The sequence below is a fragment of the Pseudochaenichthys georgianus genome, chromosome 6, assembly GCF_902827115.2.
Source record: "Pseudochaenichthys georgianus chromosome 6, fPseGeo1.2, whole genome shotgun sequence".
Lineage (NCBI taxonomy): Eukaryota > Metazoa > Chordata > Actinopteri > Perciformes > Channichthyidae > Pseudochaenichthys > Pseudochaenichthys georgianus.
In genome coordinates, this window is record NC_047508.1 from 34820151 (window position 1) to 34839870 (window position 19720).

At 41.0% G+C, this 19720-nt stretch overlaps 1 protein-coding gene across 2 annotated transcripts in view; it reads left to right on the top strand.

Annotated features, from left to right (window-relative positions):
- The window catches only part of tmem117 (transmembrane protein 117), a 41175-nt gene that overhangs the window by 5541 nt on the left and 15914 nt on the right, over window positions 1-19720 (top strand). For both annotated transcript variants that reach the window (XM_034085567.2, XM_034085566.2), the window contains exon 3: window positions 13051-13183. In XM_034085567.2, the coding sequence (XP_033941458.1) occupies window positions 13051-13183 (133 nt within the window). The remainder of the gene's footprint in view (window positions 1-13050; window positions 13184-19720) is intronic.

Genomic DNA, 19720 nt, shown 5'->3' on the forward strand with positions numbered 1-19720 from the left:
TGTATCATTTATGATGGCCTAGAAATCCTTCTGCAGTGAATTATACCTCCTCCTGCCTCTAGCGATTAAGTGTTTTTCTTTTCCCCGTTTTTGGCACAATTTATGATTTTCTCTCCCAGAAACCAACACAAACGTTAATCCAGTTGTCACATTATGGTTTCTTTGCAATCCTTCGATCCATTTACGTTGTGCAGTCATGTTGCTATTTACAGTGAGCAGAGGCGCACAGGATTATGCTCTGTATGAATAGCTTGTGACAGACTATGTGATTTAAGACAACATTGAGGTTCAAGAAACAACCTATGCTGTTCTTTCCCACCACTCAAGGCTATGTGTGCTCTCTAATGGAGTGGGCGGGAGCCAATGACTTCTGGTCATTCAGAGGGAGACGAGCTGTCATTAAGCATTTGCATTAATGTAAGGTCTGGAAGCTGTCTGTTTTGGTTCAAGTGTGGTTTGTTTGCGTTCAGCCGTAGATTAGAATTTTAAGGCCGATACTCCTTTGGGATTATCGTGATTAAGGACTTTGTTGCAGTACACAAATATGTTGTCCTTTTTAGTGGAAGTGCAGTGTTCATAAAATCAAGGCCTGATTTGAAAAACTAAGAGTCTAAAAGTGAGGCTGAAAAACAAGTAAAAACGCACTGGTCAAAACCTACATACAAATATTTCAATATCTGAGCTGAATTTTCAGAATTATTTAAAAAAAAAAAGTATTACATTACAGTTGTCAGATGTTAAATATTTTTGATAGGCCGGGGTAATTGACAGCAAAGGATACTTAAAACTTGACTGAGCATCCATGAGATGATGACACCACAATAAAAGCACTACTGGTCAAATGATGTTGGGATAAAATATATGAATTCCTTTGACATTCAAGACATTTAAAGTGTTACCTAACCTGCTACCCAAAATGAATATTAAACACACCTTCACACATTCTTGCTAAGATTTGGAGGAGAAGATCAATCACCCTCCTTTTAAAATCTGACTGTTACATATTAAGCTACAGCTGGGATAATGTTTAGCTTAGTTAAGTAAAAAGACCACTAAGATCTGTCCAGAATAGACAGTATGGATTCTTTCTTGAGATCACATCGTGTGTGTGTGTGTGTGTGTGTGTGTGTGTGTGTGTGTGTGTGTGTGTGTGTGTGTGTGTGTGTGTGTGTGTGTGTGTGTGTGTGTGTGTGTGTGTGTGTGTGTGTGTGTGTGTGTGTGTGTGTGTGTGTGTGTGTGTGTGTGTGTGTGTGTGTGTGTGTGTGTGTGTGTGTGTGTGTGTGTGTGTGTGTGTGTGTGTGTGTGTGTGTGTGTGTGTGTGTGTGTGTAAAAATGTGAGATATGTCATTGGTTGCTCTGTTGTTGGAGTGCCTCTCGTCCCCTTCCCCTGATCTTGATGAGTGGAGCCCGCAGGATGCCATCTGGGTTCTGTCATATGTTATTACTGTGCCACGCAAAGGCTGCAATGGCTTATGTACAGCACTTTGTTGCTGCGGGTCAAAGAGGTGTGTGTGTGTGTGTGTGTGTGTGTGTGTGTGTCTATTTATACTAGTGCAAAAACAATTAGTCTTTTCATTTATCATCAGGAAATTAATCAGCAAGGATTATGATAATGTTGTAATCACCAGAGCCATTTATCAGGCTAAAGTGACAAACATGTGCAGCTTCTCTGTTTCTTTTCTATCATGGCAAATTAAATATGTTCTAGTTAAGTAGAAACTACTGAACTAGAGACTGGAGAAAAGCACTCTGAAATCAGAGCTTGTGAAGGTTAAAAGTATTTTCTGCGGTTACTTTTCAATAATGTGTTATTCGGATTCCATTTCACAAACCAGTGCATAACCAGAGTCATGTTCACGCTCATTCTGTTTGAAGCTAGACTCAACTTCATTTCAATGTGTCCTAAGTCTGACATTGTTTCTGAGAGCTGACACATCGCCGGCGTCATTTATCATGTATCATTTATGATGGCCTGGAAAGCTTCTGCAGTGAATTATACCTCCGCCTGCCTCTAGAGATTAAGTGTTTTTCTTTTCCCCGTTTTTGGCACAATTTATGATTTTCTCCCAGAAACCAACACAAACGTTAATCCAGTTGTCACATTATGGTTTCTTTGCAATCCTTCGATCCATTTACGTTGTGCAGTCATGTTGCTATTTACAGTGAGCAGAGGCGCACAGGATTATGCATGTATGAATAGCTTGTGACAGACTATGTGAATTAAGACAACATTTAAGGTTAAAAAACAAATTAAATATGTTCTAGTTAAGTAGAAACTACTGAACTACACTTTATAATGACACCTTTGGCTTAAGGAAACAATATCCGGAAATAAACTAAACTGTTAATTTACAAATAGGTGGCAGACCTTTTTCTTTGTGTTGAAATGATTATGTGAAAGTGAGAGCCATCTATCTCAGTCATGTCATCACAATACTAATACATGTTGAACGTACCATTAAAGCAATGTTAAGAGACTTTAACATTATTTAATATCTATAATAATAATATAATAAAATGTCAGTGATGTAGTATAAAGGGTTTGGAATAAGACATCAAACATTTAAACCATATTGTCATAATTAAAAAATAATTTCCATGTTCCAAATCATACAGCAATTTATGTTTACTTTTCTGTAACATAAAGAGGACACTTAACTATTTATTATTGATTATTCTGTTGATTGTCTTTTTGATGAATCATTTAGGTGTATATTTGATTCTGCATCTATTTGACTGCGTACATTTACCCCGTTCTTGAATCTGTACATTGTATTGCAAAGTAATCCACAAATAGCTCTGTGACCCGGCTGATCTATACAGCTGATTAGCAGTTATCTGCATAATTATCAACCTCATGACTATTCAGCCTTCAGCAACCGCATGATCCCCCGTAGAGCTGCATGATTTACACTGTCCTTCAGTAGCAGATCAATCTATATTAGGAGCCTCAGAGGCATGCCCCCCCTCCTCTGTAAATAATGTATTATTGCTCTGGTGTCTGTGCACTGCAGCCTAGATTTATGCTTCTGTCTTATTCTGTACGGCAGCTGTTTGAGGTTCAGATTCACTGCCCTTCTCAGCCTGGTTTCCAGCAATAGCATTTTGTATTGTACACAGTCTGTTTAGCATCAAACGGCAGACACAGTTCATCAGTAAGATACTAGCTTGTGTCTATCTATACTGGATTATTTTGCAGATAAAACCACAGATAATTTCCCCAGGATCAAAATAGGATCAAATAAGTATAAGTTTTGGAATTCAATTTACAAGCTGTCCACAAACAAGACTCAAAATGATTGCTTCTTGTCTGCTGAATGAGTATATAACAAATATTTGCCAACAGTTTATCAATCAGATGATATGTCAGCATCGTGTTTGCAGCATTGCACTGCCTCTACGTCTGAATTCAAGTTGGACAGTTGGGTTCTTATTAGGGCTGCACGATTTTGGGGGAAAATCTAATTGCGATTTTTCTGACAAATATTGCGATTTGGGATATTTGTTTTTAAGCGACCCAATGGAAGTTTATTGTAAAATGCGGCCATATCTCCAGCTAGGAAGGTCGCATCAACGTGCTCCCGTCTCTAGCACCCCCGCAGCCCGAGCTACGTGTGAAAGAACTACACTTACATGAAACTTCCGTTGGGTTGCTTTAAAGTCAAGCTTCAGTTTAAGATTCACCCTGTCATAGATGTAACACATGTGATGGAGCATTGCTAACCTGACTCAGATGCTTTGTTTCACCAAACCATCTAGGAAAGCTCCATTGGAAGCCATTTGGAAAAGTATTTATTGGTTAACAATGGCTGGTACATGTGGAGCACAGCACTTCTGATTGGTGTGGATGACTGACACACAAGAAGAACAAACAAAAGTTGAAAAATGTAATAAAAAAAAAAAAGTAAAACAAAATCGCAGGCTTTGCGATTAGATAATCGCATCATTTCAAATCGCGATTTCGATTTAAAATCGATTAATCGTTCAGTCCTAGTTCTTATCTTGTGTATTTGAGCACAAATCATTCCAAATACTTATAAGTACAACATAAAACCATTGAAACAGATATTGTACCATTGTATGAACCTACAAATCATTTTTCATTTTCACAAAGACATTGTTAATATGCTTATCTTGTCCCGTAAACTTCCATGAGCTTGCAGTAAAGGTTAAAACCTAAAGGTGCTTGCACGTCAGAGAGGGAGATAAATACACAGAGCAATAATGGCAAGAGCTCCCAAACAAAAGAAAGCAGCCAAAAGGAAATTGCTTATTTACCTGAAATGGATGACTCCTTTGGTCTGGAGCCATAAACAACATAATGAAGTGATGTTACAGGAGCAGGTACAGGAGTTCAGTGGCCCATGAGCCAGCTGCTCGGGTCTATAGCTGCAGTGTGCAGGGGGAGGCAGTTCTGCTGTCTCTTCCCAGCTCTGATTTATTATCCAGACACACTTAGTTACAGACTCAGCTTAGGGGAGGCTAGTGGCCGTCGTCATGGCTGTTCCCTAACCACCCTGTGATGCTGCGGCGGCCCAGCAGATGTGTCATGAATAGGGATGCTCGTGTGCAGATGCAAAGATCCTGGCAGTGTTAAATCTCTCTGTCTGCGCTCTGTGTCTGACGGAGCAGATTCATTAGGCTCCCTAAGGAGGGCAAGAGTGTTGTTTTTGATGCTTCAAATCAAAACAGGAAACGGTAGAGCTGCGTACTGAAACCTAAAATAGATCAAGGTGCCCTTGAGTTGAAAACAAGGAGCAGTGATTGCATTCAAAAGACAGTGCTATCTATAGTTTAAAATCAATATGGATATGGATAATACAGGGGACCAAACACGAGCCATGTTTTGGTTCATCAAGGCTTGGTGTGTTTAGTTCTTTCATTGTTCATTTGCATCACATTTTCCGTGTGTTTTCCAGTTCACCGCACGACAGTCAAAATATTTGAGTTGAGTGTTTCGCAGTATTGTTTTGATATAACAGCAGTTAATCACAACACCATCGCAGATATATGATAGGACCATGTATTCATTCTCCCGTGATTGCCTGTTGTAATACAGGTGCAGAGGCTCGACTCACATACAGTAGTGTTAATGATGGGAAACAATTAAAGGGGAACATTTTGTGTTTTGTCCTGTTTTGAAGCATCTACATTTGTTACAGTTCTACACCCATTTATCTATGTTCCTTTCATTTTTTACATGTCTGTATATGTGATCAAATCAGTGCATTTTGCAAAAATAATTGAACATACATTTGAATTTAATCTACTGTTAATTCATATTTGGACAATGTGCTAGTTATTTTTTGTCACCAATTAAACCAACAACCAACATTCAGCGATGAGAGCGAATATGAGATCGTGATAATTACTGTTTGATATTTCAAAGTTTAAATTATTTTGGTGATGAAAAAAACATAATGAAAATATCCACTTTAGCCAGAATTATAATGGGCATTTGTTACAGTTTTCTTAAATATGTTGACAATACTGTTAGTCGAGCAACTATTAAACAGAATAACTGATAATGAAAATGGTGTTAGTTGCTGTTCAGACTACTGTATGTACAATTGTAAAGCATAAATGAGAATGAAATGCTGATTTACTCTTATTCTACTTATTATAGTTCCATAACAGTGCAATTTACCAGCATACACAGGTCATCATAATATTCCCATGAATATCTTCCAGTGGCACAAGTGTAACAAGGACACAAACAAGGTACTAGTCAAACATTCAAGCTTCAGATTCACCCAATCACCCCGACCCTCCTGTTGGCTCTGCAGCACAGCTTCCGGTCTCTTTTTAAGGCCAGCAGATTCCTCTGGAACTGCTCACTTGCCACAATGTACAGCACCGGGTCCAGGCAGCTGCTCACACTGCATATGGCCTCAAAGAACTCATAGGAGGCGTACAGGACGTTGGTATTAGACAGTGTGACCTGGTTATTGATCCTCATGAACACCAGGGTGACGATCATAACGTGGTAAGGCATGAAAGAAACGGCAAAGACTAGTATGGCGGCAGTGATGAGCCGAAGGGGCTTCCCTCCGGCACGCTGGGCTCCTCTGTGCGTTCTACCTCTCGGGAGACCCCTCAAAACACGAACTGTCTTTATGTAGCAGGCCAACATGACGCTGAATGGAAGCAGGAAGCCTATGATTGTTCTGATAATGGTGATTGTCTTGACATAGATAAAAGGGCCCTGGATGTGGTCCATGCACGTACTGATGTTTTCCTCTCTCTGAAAAGCAAAAGTTACAAATAAGTCGGGAATGGAAGAGAGTACCAATGTTACCCAGGTGCAAATTGAGCACAGTTTGGCTTTACCCACATCCCACCAACGGAGAGAGCTGATTGGATGCACCGTCCCGACGTAGCGATCGAAGCTGATGAGCGTGAGAAAGAGGATGCTACCGTATGTGTTGATGTTGAAGGAAATCCTTTTGAACTGGCAGAATATGTGTATGCCTTTGAGGTGGGGCCTCTGGAATGTAACGTAGAGGGTGAAGGGGAAGGTGAGGATCCAGGCGGAGTCGCACAGGGCCAGGTTCAACAGGAAAATATTGCTGGTGCTCGATGTTTTCCTGAAGCAGGAGTAGTTGATTATAGCTGCGATGTTTCCCAGGATCCCGACAGGAAGGGCAAAGGTAAAGAGAACCAGGAGGATGTAGCAGTACCACCGACCATTCTCAAACTGGCTGCAGAATACTGTCGAGCGGTTCAGCACCTCTGGGATTTAAGCACAGGGCGTAGAGGCAGTTATGCAACTTAATTCTTAATATATTGATGTGTGTTGAAAATGGAGAGATATATTGTGAAACAGCAGCCCAGTGTCATCAGGAAGTACTTCAACATTTGAATCCGCACCTTATATTTTCAGTACAACGTCAATGTGTTGTACTAACCAACAAAGCACTATAGTAAGCAATATAAAGGATGGGGTGGTGGACGGGCGTGCAACACTTTTGAATCCTATGCAGGAGAGTGGAGATCCTGTGAGAGATCTCCATTCATGTTTATTTTTCTTTCTTCTTATTAAACCATATAAGCATTATTGCCTTACTTACATCGGGTCTTCTGGTTGTGTAACCGTACCTTAAAGGTGGGGTAGGTACGTTTGAGAAACCGGCTCGAGATACACTTTTTGTTATATTCCATGGAATGCTCTTAACATCCCGATAGCAATGAATATCTGAAGTGCTTTGACAACAAATCCATAAAAAAATGTCATCTGTGGAAGCCGTAGTGCTGTAAAAAGCCGGCCCGGCTAAAGTAACTGGATGGCCTACCTGCCTGTCAGCCTTCCATCTGTGCACACACTTATCTCGTGCCCTCATTGGTCATGTTCGTGTGTGTTGGAGGAGGGGCTCTGTAAGGAAGTCTGAAGGAAGGGACACATTTTTTACGGTTGTGTATTTTCAAATTCTAGCGCACTCGAGCTGGTTTCTCCTAAATTACCTACCCCACCTTTAACTGTATAGTTTACTTCCTATAACCACTCACTTTCACTAACCTCAACCACTGCGCAGATATTGCAGATAGTAGGAAATAAAAACATTGGACTTTAAACAAAAGTTTGTGTTTGGATATATTCCAAAGATATTATTCTATGAATTGGTTGAAAAATAAAAATCAAGTGACTGTTTGAATATGAGGTCCTAGTTTAGGTGAACAAACACTGGTTTGACACGTTCTGTAATGCAGTTTGATCTTCAGTAACACCCTCAATGATTAGTTGTTTCTCCATGTCTTTCAGACTTCATGTTTTTTAAAACAAACTTTTTGTTCAAATGTTTCTAGAGTAATTTATCTTTGTCAAAGTTATTTCAGAGCAATGGAATACATTATACAATGCCGCTTAATAAATTGAATAATACTCGCTTTAACAAGTAAATGAAGATTTACTTAAAAAAAACGATTGTTGAGTGCGCTTTAACACCCACGAAATCCAGTCAAACACATCTGCTAAAGTGTTCCTGCTAACGTATACAGCATTTAACACCTGCCATGTTCATTTCCAGTACATACACTCATTTGACTCATGAACACATTATTGTGAACTTGTGTGCTCTTAATGCAGAATACTGTGGCGTTAGCAACAGTCTAAATACATGTATGAAGAAATGATTGTTCTCTCTCCACATAAATGAAACTATACATAATTCTGTAAAAGCAAGGTTGGTAATCACATGTTTTATACCATGTACTTTCTGAACATTAAGCTCTATGATGCCATAGATATTATTTTCAATATTAGAATAACTTGTAGAATAATGTAGGTCGTAAGCCCTGCTTTAAATGCGATATGTTCACCCACCCTCTCCCAGGGCCTTTTTGAGTTTACAGTCTCTTTAGTCTCTGAGCGTCACCAGTGTGTCCAGGAAGTGGCTGTTGTATGCTGAACAATGAAACCTGCCCACTGTTGATCTATTGCCTCCAATATCTCTGCCTCTGTTTGCACTTAATCACAAATAATGCATTCATTTTGTTCAGCCAAGCAGATCTTAACAATTAAGCACATTTCAACCCATCATGTTAGATCCCACATCGAGACAAAACAATTTTGATTACCTATTTTTTGAAGATGAAGTTAAGTATTTAGGCACTTTTATTATTCAGATTCACAGCAAGTGAACATTTTCATTCTGCTTTGTAATGTAGATAGTATTGATGTTATTTGAACAGGCAATTAGAATAAGAAGTGTTTGGTCTCAAAACATGTTGAAATCATAGTGTTCAGTTTGCACTTACCTCCTTCAGCTGTGTGAGACGTGTTGCCGTTGTAGAGCGGTATCATGATGAATGGAGACGCTAACCACATCTCCGCTCGCCTTCACTCCTCCTCCACCGGCTCTGTGCTTCTCATCTGTCAGGATGTGTTGGGGCACTGCCTTACCTGTGAGACTGGTGCATGTGGGTGTGTGTGTAATACAGGAAACAGGATTAAACAAAACCACACTGTTAATACATCCTAGACGTTCAATGATTGTCTATCTGTGTGCACCAGCAGGTGTTTGACTGATTTCAGGGATTCTGTTTGTCCTGCGAGTGGATTACTCCTAAATCTGGTAATCATAGCCTTTCCCAGTAATAGTGCATGATCTCATTATCCAACAGGAAACCATGATGTATTCAGTTTGTCTGGACTGAATAGGAATCTAAAAGAAGTTACAGGCCTTGCTATAAATCATTGAAGGTTATAAATAGTTGTACATAATAAACTTAAATCGGAGTATAAAAGCCACTGAAAGCCCATTTCATATTTGTTCACAAAATATATGACATATCTGCTGATGTTGTGGAATCCTGTTCAGTAGTTGTAAAGGTAGTATCCTGGCAGGTTCTTATCCTTACTTATTGAGGGCAGAATATAATGTCTGGTGACTCTTCTGCAACACTGCAATGTATCCTCCTGACAAAACGATGCATTTACACATCATTGGTTCATTCATTGTTGTTTTAAGGTATTGCGGTTTATACTAAACTAACATTATTGTGTGCGGTGTAGTCATTAGTTTTAAGAGAAATGGGCTGACTCTATAGCCTCCTTCATGCTAATCCATAGCATATGGAGGCAATAGATTAGGCTACATCATTGAACATGATTCCAGAAACAAGGATTACCTTAGCACTAGCAATATATAGAGCTGCCCTCAAATGGTATAAAGCTGTTTTCCAAAGACTATGTACAACCAACCAAAAAACAGGACACCTTATATTAACTGTACAGGTACATATCATCTTCCTAATCAGAAGCTATGTTAATTCATATCTTCCAACTAGCCAACTTAAAGAAACCCTTTCAATAAATATAAACTGATATATCAGTCCACTGTGCTTATCTGTATGATGCATATCTGTCTGTACCTACTGCTCAGCTCTGTGTGTCCGTTTATCACCACTAGATGGCGACACAGCTTCATGTTTGATTTTCATTTGGAAACAACTAGAAGACAGGTGGATATGATCTCATCCCAAACACTATAAATAGCATTAGAGGAGTGATACAAAATAGTGTACATTTAGCATCTAAACTGAATTTAGATTTGAGCTTGGTCCATACCAGTGGATGTGTTTGTAGGGTGAGATAATGAACGATAGAAAGAGATAACAAGATGTGTGCTTTTCAGTTTTTTGTTATTTTTACATTCCTGTGCATGTGTGTGTGGCTGTGTTGTCCATGTGTGTTGCTGTTTTTGTTGTTGTCCCCTGCCAGGCTCAGCCTCAGCCTCGCAGTAGGCAGTGCTTGTGAATCACACCTTACCCATGTCCTCTACTGTCGGGGTGCATTGACTAAAACAGTGTGGCTGACTAGTCTTGAATCACCCCCTAGTTAAATTCTGCCCATACAGGCTGTGAGAGGAAGGCTATGCTCGTTGGCCGGCTACTTTAAAAGTCAGATGTGCCGATACACACTCTGCTCCGACATCCAAGCCAGGGCTCATTGGCACGGGAGGCAATTAAGTTCACCCATGCAAGTCAATTCAATTATGCATCTGTGACGAGCCCTGAAATACAAGACGTATGCTGTGGCCTCACACTTGGTCACTTTACTTTTGCTAAAAAAAATAAAATATGTGATCTTGACCATTTTTGATAGAGACAATACTAAAGTGTATATTATCTTCCTTAAAGCCCCCTATAAGTGACCGCCAACGTTTAAACTAATATTGCAGATTGTATTGTACCAAGTCATTTAATGCATGATATATTTGAACATGAGGTTCAATTTTTAAAACTGCTCTTTAACTCCAATAATGATCTCAATCTCCATAGGAATCTCAACATCTTTGTTTTTATGTGCACAGATGATAAACAAAAGCTAAAAGTGAGCAAGCTGAGATTGAACAGCATGTAAAACTATTGAAGAGTGAATCAGCCAGGCTGTAATGGGGAAATAAACGGAGCATTCTGCTTTGCTGCGTGTGTGTGTGTGTGTGTGTGTGTGTGTGTGTGTGTGTGTGTGTGTGTGTGTGTGTGTGTGTGTGTGTGTGTGTGTGTGTGTGTGTGTGTGTGTGTGTGTGTGTGTGTGTGTGTGTGTGTGTGTGTGTGTGTGTGTGTGTGTGTGTGTGTGTGTGTGTGTGTGTGTGTGTGTGTGTGTGTGTGTGTGTGTGTGTGTGTGTGTGTGTGTGTGTGTGTGTGATTAGTTCTCAGAGGAGCTGTAACTCAAAGGGATGCTGACTGAGCTGGGAGAGAGAAAAACAAAGAGTTGTTCCTGGGAAGATGGCCGCTTCTGGCATCGGATCACAGCTAGCAGAAGCATAGGGAGAGCCTCAAAGTGTGTGTGTGTGTGTGTGTGTGTGTGTGTGTGTGTGTGTGTGTGTGTGTGTGTGTGTGTGTGTGTGTGTGTGTGTGTGTGTGTGTGTGTGTGTGTGTGTGTGTGTGTGTGTGTGTGTGTGTGTGTGTGTGTGTGTGTGTGTGTGTGTGTGTGTGTGTGTGTGTGTGTGTGTGTGTGTGTGTGTGTGTGTGTGTGTGTGTGTGTGTGTGTGTTATATGTGAGGTAGGGGAAATAGAGGTGTATAGCCGAGTTGACTCATGGAGGATTTCAGTCGATCGAGTAACCTTGAAACCGTTGTCAGTTGCAGTTCGCTGCATGAGGAGTGTTCATAGTAAAACGTCTTTCCAGTGTTTTTGACCAATCCAAGTACTTTTCTATTTGGCGTGAGTGAATACTTGTGTTATCCCATATGTAACCTCTTGCACAATTAAATAAAAGCTTTGGCTTATACATTTGGCTCACCCAATCTTTACAGTTTTACACTGATTAAAACATGTTTAATTGATGACACTTGAACTATTGATATGATACCTCTGAAAGAAGGTTTGCTGAATGCTGTGACAGGATTGGCCACACAGAAGTTGTGTCACTCTGCTGAAGTTCTTGGAAACATAAACACACTCAGTGCAGTCGTGGTTGTGCGTCTGTGTTAAAGAGTGAGGCTTCCTCACACTGTCTTCAGTACAGACACCTCATTCTAGAAAGCAGACCAAACATACACCATCCAGGCTGATATTCAGTTCATATTCAGTCCGTTAAAAGGAGCACTCATTCTCTGTAAGTTGAATGCGTTCAACTTGCGAATTCGACTTTGTCAAGTCTGAGAAAATAACCAGGATGATGTCATAGTTATGTCATCAAGGTTGTCTTGGTTTGGGTGTGGACGTGCAGACTACCTTTAAACAGAAAAACAGATCATTATTGGAAATGTGGGATTGAGTGATTTGGAACCTTGACCATGTTTCGTTTAAAGATGGCGGTAAAAAAAACATCCAAAATGTACAAACACCCCAGGAGGTAGATCAAGGACTATTACATTATCGCACATAATTGCATCAGATCACACGTTATTTTCGTAAACTGTATTTATGTTATGGTTTTTCATAATGCTACTCTGACCAGAACAAAATGTAAGCCCCATGTTTTTATGTTTCTTTATTCCAGGCAGCCAAAATAATAAAATAATCTGTCATTAGATTCATTGCTTCCCACAAAGGAGCTAAAAGCACCAACTGTAGTCTTTTCGGGGGACAACAATGAGCTAAAAGTAATAATATAAAGCTTTTTGTCTTAATGAGTTCTGCTGCCACCACCAGAGGCTTCGCTCTTGTGCAGAGGGCTGCATATATGAATCAATGTCATGCTCTACCAGAGTGATATGTCGGGTCATAAAAGGTTTGAATAATCTCTCTAATCTTACAGAACCCGCCTCGTGAAACACAATCGAGCACCTCTTAACTGACAGCATGTCCAACAGATGAGATAATGTGTATATGGAGTACATTTTGTCAGCATTGCCGATAAAATGGTGACGGGTGAAATTTGTCGGGATAAGACAATAACTTCGAAGGCCATATAAGTGGCACCTTAAAGAGGTCCTTTATCTTCATTTCAATGCCTAAAGGGCACGTGTCTGACAGAGGAGGACATTATTGATCGACGTGACTCATTTATTTACTTTCATCTCCATTTCGTAGCCATACATGTTAGCCAATGACATGCTGTTTGAACCTCCCCTGACAGCAGTGTCCTTGTCATGTTCCCTTTAGGTCGATACCTGCGCCTGAAAGTGTTCCGCGAGGATCATGGCTCCTGGATGACCATGTTCTTCAGCGCCATCCTCTTCCTCTTCATCTTCTCACACATCTACAACATTTTCCTGCTGATGGCTGGAAGCATGGAGTAAGCCATTTCAATCTCTTTCTCTCTGCCTTTTTCCCCATCCTCTGCTTCCCATTTGTTAGAGCCTCACTGTACGCTCCCCTTTGGCTGGCGTGATTGATCGAAACGTCTCGCTTGAACTGAAACTCGATAGCAGTCTGATTAATCAGCCCACACTTTAAATCACAGGTAGGAGCAGACAATGGGAGGGTGGTTAATCCTGAAAGATCACCTCCAGCGCCCACTCTTATTCTCCCATGATCTCGACTTATTTTGTGACACCTCTCTGGCTAAAATCCAAGACGTTTTTTGCCATGTCTCGCAGTCGGTGCCTTGTTTCTTCGCCCCTGTTGCCCCAGCTTACCTGCTGGGGAAACACTGCGCACTGCAGAGCCTGACACCCACACATCAAGCCTGTGACAGGAATCCGTTTATGCATTTGCAAAGTGTCTGTCTCGAGGAAGGAAAACATGCCCTTGAAGCCAGCCAGCCACACGCGAGGTCACTACGAGGTGATTTAACATTTTGGGCTGTAAAAAAACAGTGGCAGGTGTCTATTCAGGTGCAAGCTGTCAAGAGAGAGTCCAGGGCTATAATGGGATCTGTCTATACAGTGATGCTTTTCCATATTAACAACAAGCACTAACTATCCATACGGTGCCGGCAGATGAAGGCTATTAGCTTGCAGCCGAGGTGTTCTTTGGCCAGAGGGATGAGTTTGTATAATCAGCCCATCTGTCACTCCGGCCAGCACTGTGACACCGGCATCCATCTTGTCCGTTCTCTCTGGTCGGCCGAGAAAAAAAGGCAGCTGAGCAGCGAGGAGCAGGTCCGCCGAGACAACAAATGTTGCTTGCTCAGGGAAAAGTTACATTTGCCGTCGCACTGAGTGCATCTGTCACACCGAGGTTTCCTTTTTACCGCCTTGAAATATTGAGAAATATCATATCATTGCTTTTTCTTTGCTGTCAGGAGTGTCTGACTAGATGACATTCGGATAATACTTAAGGAAAAATAATGAGTTGCTCAGACATTTTTGAGAGACATAATATATCATTTATAATATGATATATAATTTATATCCATCCAACAAGTCACTCTGCTCGTATTAGATGCATCACATGCACCGAGAGAGCGTATTAAACCATTAAACTGGCTGACACAACACTAAAACTCATCCGTCATTATATGGTGGTTGTGTGTTGAGCAGTCACATCACTCAGTCAACGTTGTAAGTCTCTCCTCGCGAAGACAGATGGTGCTGTTGTAAAGCGAGTCAACGCGCCGCTGCCAAGACACCTGGTCTTATTCTGCACTTGTCCAAAAAAAACCTCCCATCCTGCCCTGCCTTTCCCCGCTTGTTTTCTTTCTGTTCCAGCAGTATGTCCACTGAGGACCCGGGCCCTGCCAACAACCATTAGTGTTCACATCTCTGTTCAAGACCGACATGTAAGAGCAATGTTCACACTCTGCCAGGATGCCCCTCCGAAGACGGTCTCCGGGCTGCGGTAGCATGAATGCAGCAGAGTGGGCAGAAATGTGGCTGAGAGGATGGGAGTCTGGGGGGAGCGGGAGAAGTGCTCCAGCCCTGATGATGCAGTGAAACTTAAGTCTTTTGATTTATGTCCAAATCCTATTTGCATCGCCCCCACACTACCAGTCCCTCACCCCGCAGTGAGGCTGTTGTAGTGTTCTCTTAGCTACTGCACAAAGGCAAAGTACAATATCCCTTTGTGACTGTAGCTGCCCCTCTGTGGGAGTGAATGGTGTTTTTCCTTTTCATTTGTAATGAAAGAACAAGCCGCTGTGAGTTATTAGGGGCTTTCAAAGGGTTGCTATTTTGGCATGGGTTAGCCTTCTTTGACATGTAGCCATGATGGTACACTGCAGGATATGCTCTCTGGTGGCAATACACACACTCCCACACACACACACACACACCACGCACATATTGTTCACGTCTCGCACCTTGTTCAAGTTAGTTAGCGTGTGTGTAGGAGAGGGAGTTTGTGTGTGTGTGTGTGTGTGTGTGTGTGTGTGTGTGTGTGTGTGTGTGTGTGTGTGTGTGTGTGTGTGTGTGTGTGTGTGTGTGTGTGTGTGTGTGTGTGTGTGTGTGTGTGTGTGTGTGTGTGTGTGTGTGTGTGTGTGTGTGTGTGTGTGTGTGTGTGTGTGTGTGTGTGTGTGTGTGTGTGTGTGTGTGTGTGTGTGTGTGTGTGTGTGTGTGTGTGTGTGCTGCGGGGTGTTTGCTGCATGTTGCCCATCTCTGCGCTCATTAATATGCTTTCATTTCCTTTGACCTTTCAGCCGGTCTTGAGCTTGATTTAATTAAAACTAGCAATACATCCACGAGGGAGGAAGATAAACCGCGACATCAGGACTGTAAACAATCACTGATAAGAGATTGTATATCTTTTTGGGTGACAAGTATTTATTCATGATTAGTCATGTAAAATGATTTCATCAAAGCCATTATCTGTCAGCTCAAAGATATTTCCAGACTGCGTAATCTTACACATGTCCAACTGAGCCAATATTTAAACAGCCCCTTCTAGGTCAACAGCTATCAACCTGTTACCTGGCATGTGTCATATCAGGGAGGAAAGTCCCGTCCGCCGAGGCGCCCTGGGAGCTGTAAGCCACACTTGTTACCAGACCCTCGCATCTGGGCCATTTGCATTTTAATGTAACTGTCAGATTAGGAGGGGGGCTGTTTGTGTGAAACCAGGGGAGTGTGACCGCCCAGGGAGTTTGACGGACTTCATGAATGTTTTGTCATGCCACACAATCCCATTCCGCCATCTTACGGCGCCATTACCAGCCGAAATCAGCCCCTAATTAGATGGTGTTATTTAATTAAGACGGCCCAATGTGTGGCGTGCACATTAATCACGACTAATATAGAGAAAGGGGGTGGTAAAGTAAGTGAAGGTGGAAGGAAGGAGGGAGGGATGGAGGGAGTGTGATGGCGAGCTGGAGTAGGACAGTACAGCTGTAGAATGACTTGTGTATTTGTGTTTGTTACCCAGTAAAGGAGACACAGATGGATGTCAGGATAGGCGGGATAAGAGGGGTAATCTGGGCAGAGCAAGGGGTGGTGGAAGGTTTGCATTGGGTGGATAGCTTTGATGAGGAGCATGGAGGGATGGAAGTGGCATTTGACTACAGTGATACCCTGAGCGGGATTAGACCCCATCATATGAGGGTATTTGTCTTTTGTTTACCATGCTCCTTTGTGCCGCTTGCATGCTAGTCCCCCTCCTCTGTCTGTTTGCTTGTCTGGCACTAAGCTGGGGTAATTCCATGAACAAGTGGATTTAAAAGGCTGAATAAATAGCGTGTTGCGGAATGTAGATGCCTCCTGTTGCATGCAATCACACATGAGACTTGCTGCTGTCTACGGTACAGCATCATAACAAGCTGTCCGTGTTCACTTTAAATATAGATACAGACCAACTATAACACTGTAGTCCGTCCTGGGCAGTAGTGTGTTAGTCATTGTATTTCATTAGTCATTTTAATTAGTAGTGTAATTAATATCACAAGATACAATGATTATTAAATTGAAAGACATGGATTATTGAACATATTTTCTTTTTGTTTTCTTTTTAAGCACATACAAAGTAGTGTTGTACATCTAGTGTAATGAGTTTGTATCTGAAAACAAGAATGATCTGCAACCATTCTGTGGTCTTTGCTAAGCAATTGTGACATTTGTGGTAATTGTGTTTTGTCTGTGATGAAAATGTTAAGTTCATTGGCATTTCAGATAAAACAACAAATATTTTGTTCGGTCTAAAGAATTTCTGAAAATCACTTGTTTCTTACATTTGTAGAGCAAAAGCTTAATCTGGGAAAATAACTATTATATTAATCTCAATACGATACTCTAATTTCAAAAATAATCTTTTTCTATGTTTAAATGAACTGATTAGTTTAATATTGCATAATATTTTAAAATGCAATGCTACAGCTTTACTATTAACTAAATTGTAACGAAACCTGTTGCTCTTCCTAAATCCCATTAAAAGTCTCGCAGTGTAAATTCATTGATAATTTGTTCGTTCCCTTCCTCACTCTGCCTCTCTCGTACTTTCACACACCCACACGGCAAATCTGCTGCTGTCTTTCACACTCCTACATGCACATTATGTTGGTATCTCAAAAATGACTCATTACGTATTTAACAAGTCTTTAGTTACAGTAGAGCTTTCCTTCAAAACTAATGTTCCGTTCTCTCAGAATACGTCTGAAACAGGTCACTTCCTCTCTGATTATATTATCCTGGTGTTTTCTGGGACAGAAAGGGGGGGGGCTTCAGCAGTGGCTGCAGCCCAGGTCCTCCCCATACCTCACTGTCATATAAAGAGAAACAGCCACATTGTAAACAATAAACATCATAACCTTGACAGCAGCCCACTGGGAATATACGATATGTATTATATTATAGATGAATGTGAGTGTCAGCGTACATGGATGTAGGGGAGGGGTGTTATAGCAGGAAAGATAGATGCTCCATGCATGTGTTCATGTTTGTGTACGCAGCCACACTCATTCCTCATGTTTCAATAAATATAAATAACGAATAATATATCAGTTCCTGCGTTTTGATGCATCACCTCCATGTACAGTGTTTTTTTAAACATGGGCATGTGACACAGTTTGAAAAAGACTAGCCTATCGACAGTACACAGGACAGTCACGATATGTGTAAACATGAACATATTGAAGGTATCTTTGAAATGAGCACTTTTACATTATCATATTCAAGATGTGACATTTACATGAAACATAAAATAACCTATATTCATGTCCCAGTTTACATGAATCTATTATTGTCCTGGTTTCTGATCATCTGCGTCGTGTATCTGTGTCTCCTTCTCATCCTCACTCACTTCTATTTCAGCTTATAAACATGACATTGGATTGGGAAAACGCCATGGAGGACACTGATGGTTGTTATGAAACCAGAATATGGTGTTTGGATGAGCAAACAAAACAGGATTGTTAAAAAAGAATGGAAATAAAAGTAACTGAGTCTTGTCCATTCGTCGCACAGGATGAAGTGCGGTGACTTTTTCAAAGAGGGACACATTTCGCAGAGGAAATAGGTCGGGGTCAATGGATGGGTTGACAAAATGTCGGACTTAAACTCAAGGGACTACTGTCAGTGTCCCGTATCCTACCATCAATCAATATTGATTTCCTTTTACCACGACCACCATTGTTCCCTAACCTTAAAGTGGTTATTACTGCAACCATGAAGACTACGACCTCCTAACCTTAATTAGTAGTAGTACGGTAACAACCTTAAGCTTAATGATTGCCTAAACAAAACCAACTAGTTGTTGTGCCTTAACCAAAACGTGGCTTGAAGGGGCACGAATAGAATAGGTCACAGATAAACATTTTACAACAGTGATTTGTAACGGTTTTAAATATCAAAGATGTATAATGACGACCTGATGGGGGTGTTAGATCAGAAACAAGCCTCTTTGAACAGTTTATAATCGACAGATCTGTTGTTTAATTAAAGGACTTGTAGGAGAACTGATGTTAAACAATGAGACTTGATTTTCAACCCCTTTTTGGTTCAAATGCAAAAGCTTATGTGACTGCAGGGCCCGATACAGGGCTGTCCAGCACACTGCCTGATTGCATTCACTCCTATTTATGAGCCAGGGGAATGATAAGGACAAAAACACTCAATCTCCAGCCAGTGTAATACAGTAGACGTGCTTCTTCTGTGCTGCTGAGTGATGCATTAAGATTGAAGTTTTAAAGTCGCCTTGAGAGATGCAATGGTGGAGGTGAAGAGAGTTTGTATTGACAGCTTTATGCTCCCTGGTAACTATTGCTGCTCAGCGTTGTGTACTGTAAATAGGACGTTGTGCTCGATGAGGGGACAGGCAATGCATTTCAATGTGGAGAGAGCCAAGGTCGCAATTTAATGTTCTGAATGAATCCAGCATTTACAGGGCAGAGGAGGTCACTCGGTTGCCACAGTCACTAAATCACTGACAGAGAATACAAGTTGATAAACCCCAGCTCAGAGGCCGATGCTTCCAAGTGGACAGTGAACAAATAGAATGGAAATTAGAGTATTGATGACTCAGAGTAGTGAAAGCTCAGCAGTCTGTTGTATAACCTCAACTATCATGGCTTTTTAATTCAATCTTTGAGTTGAGACTTCCTTGAAAAACCATAAGCTTTTTTCTTTAAATCGATGGATCTATGGAGCAGTATTACAAAGTGCTTGGTTTATAGCATGACATTGCAAAAGTGTTTGTGGCACTACAGTATGCTGCAGTGTGGGTAGTTGAAACGGTAATATAAAAACAAGCATATTGTTTTTCAAATTAAGATGTTTTTTTACACCATTTCACCAACTCACCAACATATAAGTCCATACTGAAAGAAAACTAATTTGTTGCAGTTCCACATTGCTGGACATTATTAATATGCACTATATATAACTATATTCGTCCGTCAAAGAATCAACTTCAAAGTCCTCTTCATTACTCACAAAGCCCTCAATAATCAGCCCCCCCCCCCTACCTC